Source organism: Sceloporus occidentalis, unplaced genomic scaffold, assembly GCF_023333645.1.
Source record: "Sceloporus occidentalis isolate IW3139 unplaced genomic scaffold, rSceOcc1.0.p SCAF_4, whole genome shotgun sequence".
Taxonomy (NCBI): domain Eukaryota; kingdom Metazoa; phylum Chordata; class Lepidosauria; order Squamata; family Phrynosomatidae; genus Sceloporus; species Sceloporus occidentalis.
In genome coordinates, this window is record NW_028316984.1 from 83905572 (window position 1) to 83914337 (window position 8766).

At 44.3% G+C, this 8766-nt stretch overlaps 1 protein-coding gene across 3 annotated transcripts; it reads left to right on the forward strand.

Moving 5' to 3' along the window:
- The first annotated feature begins 716 nt into the window (after positions 1–716).
- CLP1 (cleavage factor polyribonucleotide kinase subunit 1) lies at positions 717–8219 on the forward strand. 3 transcript variants are annotated; one of them, XM_089523400.1, is made up of 3 exons: positions 717–813; positions 2253–2877; positions 7135–8219. In XM_089523400.1, exons 2-3 carry the CDS (start codon positions 2272–2274, stop codon positions 7804–7806), a joined length of 1278 nt encoding a protein of 425 aa, XP_089379526.1. In that variant the 5' UTR covers positions 717–813; positions 2253–2271; the 3' UTR covers positions 7807–8219. The 3 variants fall into 3 exon arrangements, with proteins under 3 accessions (XP_089379526.1, XP_089379528.1, XP_089379527.1); XM_089523402.1 differs by lacking the exon at positions 717–813 and adding an exon at positions 1084–1442; XM_089523401.1 differs by lacking the exon at positions 717–813 and adding an exon at positions 1084–1438.
- The last annotated feature ends 547 nt before the right edge of the window (positions 8220–8766 follow it).

Genomic DNA, 8766 nt, shown 5'->3' on the forward strand with positions numbered 1-8766 from the left:
TTTATTATTTTTTTGGTCAAGCAGTGACAAGAAAAGATGGTTCTGAAGATTTACAATTTAAACCTACTGAGAGTCACAGTGATCACAGTAGATTCAGATCCTGCTCCTGGGATCTATCTGGATGGCTCCCAATTTCACAATCCTCCACAGATGAAGAGTTGTGCTGCTCTACTTCCACCTACATACAGTACTTTTGGCGTGCCCAAAAGTGGGCCTTAAATGATGAAGTGATTAGGTTTGGTAAGTAACTGTCATCCTGAAGGATCCTTCTCTGGAGGCGATGAAGGTGGAAGGGGGACCATCCTAGGCTCCCAGTATGAAAAGAAAACCACTTGAAACTTAATGACCAGATGTCCTCACCGCAAAGGAGGACAAGGCGCTGCAAATCGGAGGACATTCGAGAAAAATGGAGGACATGGCCACATAAAAGCTGAAAACACTAATATAAAGGTAAATGCATGCTTCTTAGTCATGCTCAAAATGAACAACGTTTTGGAATTCCTCCTGGACAGAAAATGAAATGGAGGGCAGGTCCTGGAAAAGGAGGGCGCCTGGTCTCCTTCCTCCCCTCTTCCCTCAGCATTCATAATGAGATCAGAAACTACACTTCCCAGGAGGCCGCGCGAACGGCCACCTTTCTGTCCCCTTCATTTGCATAGTGACTTGTCATCCAGTCACTAAGCGACGGGGCGGCTGCAAAGCGCGTCACGTAATAGCCCCATAAATCGCGCTCTTCCACTTCCGGGGCAAGCGGCGCTTCCGTTGTCTGCCCGATCCGGGCCTTGGCGCAGCGGTTCCCAGTGGATTCAATCGGTGGGTGACTCCTACGCGGCTTTTGGAGGCCTTGGCTCCGTTGCCATGGAGACGCCTAGGTCTCAGGGCGCGGAGAGGCCTACGGACAGGCCTCTTTTGAAGCGGAGAGCGCATGCGCGGCGCAGTGGATCAGGCGCCAGACTAGGACTCTGGGGGCAGGGGTTCGAATCCTGGCTCTGCCATGGAAACCCACCGGGTGGCCCTTGGGCAAGTCACACTCTCTCAGCCTCAGTGGGCTAGAGACACCTCCAAGACCCCTGCCCTCTGCCTAATGGAGTCCATACAGTGGTCCCCAAACTGTGTCCTGGAAGAGATTTTGGACTTCATCTCCCAGAAGCCTCAGTCGTGTTGGCCAGTAGTCTGGGATGCTGGGAGCTGAAGTCCCACATCCCTTAAAGAGCACCTGCTTCCCTCCACCTTTCCTAGCATTATTGTCGTCTTTTTAGTAGTCCTGATTCTGACGGTGTGCCCATGTACAACAGCCTCAGGGTCGTCTTCTTGGCCTCCGGGGAGATTTCAGGATGGGGGGGGGTCCAAATGGCTGTTGGGCTGCATCTCCCAGTAGAGCTAGCCAGCCTGGCAGACGGGAAAGGAGTCGTGGCCCAGCAAGATTCTCACCCCTACTGTAGGTACAGGATAAATGCTAACCTTTCATGTGTATATATGTACTGTATATAGTTAAAGGTAAACCTACCTGGAATGGCATCAGCATCATAGAAGACTAAGCCACATGTATCTGGATGGAGAGTTGGTGGCCATTCCCTTGGACAGGAAAGACTGGCCTGCTACCTTCTATCCTCTCTTCAAAATTTTCTCATAGGAGTAGTAAAATGAATTGTTGCCTGGGGAGCTAAACAGAGTAATTCAACCGACCTCTCCTGACCTTAGACAAGATCCTGCTAACAGGTTTAAAGCACAGGCTCCACCTACAAGCAAAGTGTATTGCAAGCAGAGAATGGACATATTCACAGTTTCTTCTCTCGTGGTCTTGAGAAAATAAAATGTAATGTAATAAAGCAAGACACAGGCCAGTAAAGTGAGCCAAATACACATTTAAGCAAGATGAGAAAAGCTCTTGTAAAGCCACAAATACTGTTACCAGTTAAATCAAGTTTCCTCAACCTGTGTCCTGCTAGATGTTCTGGACTACAACTCCCATCTGCCCCACGACATAATCTAGGCTGATGTACAGTTGCTCAAAGAATGTGAAGGGACTTAAGTTGGGGAAGGGGGGCTTAGACCTTAAGTATGAAAGCTACATTTGAAAAATACTTGCTTTGAGAACAACAGAAAACAGAGCTTTGCCAAGCCCACAGCTTTAGATAATTTAGAACAACAGGAAAGGAAAGAATCCTCATTATTTTCACATGCCATTCAAGAAGAATGCATTTTTATTATTTAAACTTTTAAGCTAATTAAATTATGTTTTGTTTCCATAGAAATTACAAATAAAACAAGATGGCAGAGGAAACTGGGGATGAAAAGAAACTGGTAGCCAAATTTGAGCTGGAAAGGGAGACTGAGCTCCGTTTTGAGGTTGAAGCCTCACAAACTGTCCAGCTGGAGCTTATGACGGGCATGGCTGAGATTTTTGGCACTGAACTGACACGCAACAAGAAATTTACCTTTGATGCTGGTGCTAAAGTGGCTGTGTTCACCTGGCATGGCTGTTCAGTTCAGCTGACTGGTCGGACTGAAGTAGCCTACATTTCTAAAGACACTCCCATGCTGTTGTACCTCAACACCCATACAGCCCTGGAGCAGATGCGATGGCAAGCAGAGCGTGAAGATGAACGGGGCCCTCGGGTTATGGTAGTGGGCCCCACAGATGTAGGGAAGTCAACTGTCTGCCGCCTGCTGCTAAATTATGCTGTCCGCCTGGGCCGCCGGCCCACTTTTGTAGAGCTGGACGTAGGCCAAGGCTCAATCTCTATCCCAGGTACCATGGGGGCACTCTATATTGAGCGACCTGCAGATGTTGAAGAAGGATTCTCAGTTCAGGCCCCTCTGGTCTATCACTTTGGTTCTACAACACCTGGCACAAACATCAAGCTCTACAACAAAGTAAGTAACAGGCTTGAAGTATGTGTGATATGATGAGTGTCTTAATGTGTTCTAGTCCCTGTAGTCATTTAAGGCAACTTGAGGGTAGAGGATTCCAGGGTTCTGGAGGTTGTGAAGTGGGAACGGAAACTATGTTTTAGGATGCTCATTCAGAAGAAGGTTCGATCCTCCTGAGAATTGGGTTGTGCCTCCTAGGAGCTCATGGGAGGAACAACCCATTTCTCAAGAGGATGAAACCTTCTCCTCTGGAAACGGACGTATATCAGGTAAGAACCAAAGTTCCTTTTTCTGGAGCTGAGAGTATGTGACTCACCCAAGTCACCCAGTGGATTTCCAAGGCTGAGCAGGGAATTGAACTCTGGTCACCAGAGTTGAAGTCCAATGCTCAAACCATTATATCACTTTGGTTCTCCTGGCACATTCTTATGAAGAGTCATGACAGTGTGGAGGTGTTTACACAAACAGATTTAGATAATGTGGGAGGGAAAAGACAGCAGGTAAATCTTGACAGGACACTTCTCCTTTTTTGAACTTTGTGGGCTGGGAAGTACAAATTATTTAGATAAGATTAATTAGACATGAGAGGTGTGGAGCTATTACAACTGGTTAATCTAGTTAAACTGGCTCATCATGCATTTGTGTTCCAACTATGATTAATTTGGAGTCTGATTCAGGGCTGCTGAAGCCCACTGATTTGAACAGTCTTGCCCATATGTAACTAGGACTGGGCTGTTGGTGGTATTAGATGTATCATTTAACCAATCACTATGAAAGGATAATAGTAATTTTCATAGTAAATAGTAATATTTCTTTACAAATTACACAGCCCTCCAGATTTGTGGCCTTGACACTCGCAGTTTTGATTATTCACGAGGTCAGTGCCTGGTTCAGGCAAACCCAGGTGGGAGAAACTGGAAAGCACCCCCTTTCCTGGACAGATGATTGCCTGAGCAAGGCAGGCACTGATCCCCTCCATCCCCCCCCCCCAAGGCTCTTTCCTGGGTAGATGGGTGCTTGGGCAAGTCAGGCACCCATTTCTCTAGAAAAGGGGCATGGAGCCAGTTAAAGGGACGGGAGGGCAGGGGAACAAGAGGAGCGTGCATGCCTGCCCCTCTTCCTCGCCCACCCATCCATATAATTGACTTCTGGGAGGGGGATTATTCTTGATTTTTCTACATTTGCAGTGGTCTTGTGCCCCTAACTCCAATAATAACAATAAACGGAACCCAAATAACACTAAATGGAACTTAACAGTTATGCACTAACTTTCATTTTTATACACTACCAAAAGACAGTTACATAAAATTAATAATCCCTATACCTTGGAAACAATGTCAATTTCGACCAAAGGATTGTTGCTTCCTTATCTTTATGTCTCTTTCTTAGCCATCCTTAACTTCCCCATACAACTAAACCACCCAGTATTGAAGGTGATGAGAAAGGAGCATTCATAGAATAACTGACATGTTTTAGAGAAGAATACCAATTACAAAAGAGTTATCTAGAGCCAAATTACAAGATCTTAGAGACTCCTGTTCTCAAAAATTCCAGATTTGTGAATTTGACAAGATGTTACAATGCAATACGGGCTTCTGAGACCACCGACAAACATTAAAAGCCCATATTTTCACATTTAAATGTTACAAGGGACCATGCTTCCAAATCATATAAATGGTATTGGCAATTGATGGTTATTGTGCTAACTTGGGAGGCTGACTTATGTTTTTAAATTACTTCCAATGAAATTGGCTGTGGGGGTCCATTGTTTTTAAATTACTTTCTGCTCAGTTATGTGAAAACTCTCCAAAATAATTCGTCACTGGTATGATTTGCATTCATGGACAGGTCTATGTTGCTCATGTGTGGGAGAGAGTATGGAGAAGAGGGATCCTTAATAACAAACAGCTTCATTTTATACCACTTCATACCAAACTAGCAGTGTCTAAGCGATTTACAACTGTAAGCTAATTGCCCCCAACAATCTGGGTACTCATTTTAGTGACTTCGGAAGGATGCACACCTGAGTCGAGCTTGAGCCCTTTTGCTGGTATTAAACTCGCAACCTTATGGTTTTGAGTGAGTGGCTGCACATATGTGGCTATGTTGGATCTAGATCTCACAATGTTGGGAGCAAATAGTCTCACCTTGAGGCAAATGTAAATCTACAGTGCTATATAAAATATAATAATAATAATAATGTCAGCCACTAAAATAGCATTGCCATTTTTGTCTCTGTTCTTTGATGATAATGAGAAATTACTTCACAAGACTTATTTTTTGTTGCAACATGTTTATAGAGATTACTAAATTGGAAAATTTTGATATCTTTGGATTAGAGCAGTGTTCCCCAAAACTTTTAGGGCTACTGCCTCCTTTCCTCTTGGGCAACAACCCTACCATCCACCAACACTTATTTCATGGTATTAGGTCTACTGCTTGTGCAGCAGTGATCCGGCCAGTGGCATCTACCTCAACGATATCCAGTTCACTACTGCCTCTTCCTCCTCCTCCGTTCGTGCAAATACAGCACTGGCAATAGCCCAGGCATCTCCTCCCTCTTGCCCACACTGGCATTATAGCAAAAGGAAGGCCAGTTGCCTGGCTACTTGTTCATAGCTCCCTTTGTACCTGGTTATCTTGGGAGCAGCAACTGAGCAACTAGCTGCACAGCAGTTGAGAACCCTATCACCTGTGCCAGCCTTGTGCAAGAGGTTTCTTGGTCGTAGCTCAATCAACTTCTCAGTCACTGCTCCCTTTGTACCAGTCACCATGGGAGCAGCAACTGAGCAGCTGGTTGAGTGGCAATCAAGAAGCCTCTTGCCTGCATCACCCTTTGCTGGAAAACCAGCACAGGCAAGAGGCTTCTTGGTTGCTGTTCAGCCAGCTGCTTGGTTGCTGTTCTCAAGGCTGCAAAGGGAGAAGCCTCTCTCTGGTGATGAAGGACTTTCCAATCTTCTTTGCCAGGATGGAGCAGGGTGCAGCTGGCTTCCCACTTTTCTCTCAGGCAAGAAAAAACTCTCAATCTGAGAGAGGCAAAGGACCCTTTTGAAGAATCAACGGCATATACTCCTCCCCCTACTTCCCCAGAAACATACCTTCCCCACACAGCTTCTGGTTCTCCCCCTCCCCCCTAAAAAAACACCAATTGTTTTTTCTGCTACCTCTTCTCAGCCTGTCTCACAAAAGAAAGTAGGGGCAGCAGTGTGTGCCAATACTTTGACTGAAGGCCCCCTTTCTCTCACCACCTCCTGGATTTTTTCAGTGCCTCCAGGAGGGCAGTACTGCCCACTTTGTGAATTAATATGTGAGAGGATAGCTAGCCATGTATAGACAAAGATAGTTATAGAAAAATTATTTTATAAATGAAAAGCTGCAAGAGTTAAAAATGGACCAGACAGTTTTCCAGATACACTCTTACCTCGGGTTACGAACGCGCCGGGATACGAAATTTCCGGGTTACGAAGAAAAAAAAAATAAAAAATATTTCCGGGTTACGAAGGTTATTCCGGGTTACGAATAACCTTTTGGTGCTTTTTGGCGCTATTTCGCACCAAATCGCGGCTTCTCTGCATTAGCGCCTATGGCTTTCTCGGGTTACGAAGACTTCCGGGTTACGAAAATGGCGCCGGAACGGATTATTTTCGTAACCCGGGGGCCGAGTGTATCAAGATCCAGACTCTTTGCTGTATGGTCCACATATGAAGTACTGGAGACTTTGCTTTCTTTTCAGTAAATTTAACCTAACATTTAATAATTTTATACATTCCCTGGTACACACCAGCATGATGTAGTGATTTGAGCATTGGACTAGGACTCTGGGAAATCAAGGCTCACATACCCACTAACAATGGAAACCCACTTGGTGACCTTAGGCAAGTCATACCCTGTGGTGTGTTTGCTTTAGGGTCACCATAAGTCAGAAATGGCTTGAAGACACAAAACAACAAGATAATTCCCTGGTTGTAGATGTCTGCCTACTACTGTTCCCCAGCTGCTCCTCAAAATAGTCAGATTTCTTCTATTTCTCTTCTGATTCCTTTTATTTGTTGAGTTATATATACCTGAAAAGTGCAAAATAAACTTTAAATTTAAAAAATAGAAACTACTAAAGTAATCTCCCAGTGCCTCTAAAAGGTCTTGAGACCCCTAGGGAGAGAAACTTCTAAATGAGGCCAGCTATCTTTGGTCACAAGTGTTTTAGTCCATAAGTTTTATGTCGCTTTCTGATAATTAAGTTTGGATTCTTCATTTCTGCAGATTACATCTCGCTTGGCTGATGTATTCAACCAGCGCTGTGAGGTGAACCGTCGTGCTTCAGTCAGTGGCTGTGTCATCAATACCTGTGGCTGGGTGAAGGGATCTGGGTACCAGGCACTTGTTCACGCTGCTTCTGCCTTTGAAGTTGATGTTGTAGTAGTGCTGGATCAAGAGCGCCTCTACAATGAACTGAAGCGAGATTTGCCTCACTTTGTCCGCACGGTCCTGCTCCCCAAGTCAGGTGGGGTGGTGGAGCGCTCCAAGGACTTCCGTCGGGAGTTCCGTGATGAACGTATACGTGAATATTTCTATGGTTTTCGAGGGTGCTTCTACCCACATGCCTTCGATGTCAAGTTCTCTGATGTAAAGATATACAAGGTGGGAGCTCCCACAATCCCTGATTCTTGCCTGCCCCTGGGCATGTCGCAAGAAGACAACCAACTTAAGCTAGTACCAGTTACACCTGGCCGTGACATGGTACACCACCTACTAAGTGTTAGTACTGCTGATGGCACTGATGAGAACATCTCTGAGACAAGTGTGGCTGGTTTCATTGTAGTAACTGGAGTGGATCTTGAACGCCAGGTATTCACAGTGCTTTCACCTGCACCTCGGCCGTTGCCTAAGAACTTTTTGCTCATCATGGACATTCGTTTCATGGATCTCAAGTAGTGTCAGCACTGGCAAGAAGAGGTCATACTTCATCAGGCCACAGTTAGTGCCATCATTATCAAAGCCATTACAATTACCTAGAAGGGGAAGGGATAAGAACAATTGGAACCATTTAATATACTCCCTTCTGTTTCCTTCGGACATTAGAGAGAAACTCAGAACTACTGAGCAAGAATTACAAACATTGTAGCTGAAAGATTCTTGGAGTGTGCCTTAGTAACTTCTATAATGAACAAAAGTATTGTTTGATAGCAACTTATATGGTTCACATTATTCCTCTTGAGATTTCAGTGTGTGAAACTGGGATCTTACCTAACATTGTCATTGTATCATCTGTAAGTAATCTTGTTGTAGAGAGGGAAAAATTTTTACTTTCTAAAATTTGAATAAATTCCAAAATATTTATATTTTAATGTTTGTCGGTAAAGTTTATTTTGTAGCATTAAAAATCCCATACACATATAGATACAGTGAGGAAAAACTGTTGGGTGTAATGAATGTAAATTCTCCACTGAATTTCTCTTTTTTTTCCTGGCAAGGATGAAGACTAACATGGGGATTTTAAGTACAACAGGAATTCCTGGACACCCAGTAATATGGTACTAAAGATGTCCAGATGTAATTAATCCTACATTCATAAGCTTATGGTTAACAAAAAATGGGCAGGGATACAATTTTCTTTCCTAGAAATAGAAATAGTGTCTTCAGTTTTAGGATGGACACAATAGAATACCAGCAGTGAACAGACTGAAGAAAGAATGTGATCCTCTGGAGCTGAAATTATAGGGTTCTTTCTGGGCAGGAATATTCTCATGAAAGTGCATCCTTAAGGAGAGCTAGTCCAAAGGTGGTTCCTAACTGCCTCCCCTCGAGAAGAACTGGTAAGTAAATAATTCCCATTATTTTACTTGAATACAGGACAGCTAGCGTGGAGATGTCAAAACCAGTACATTCTCAGTG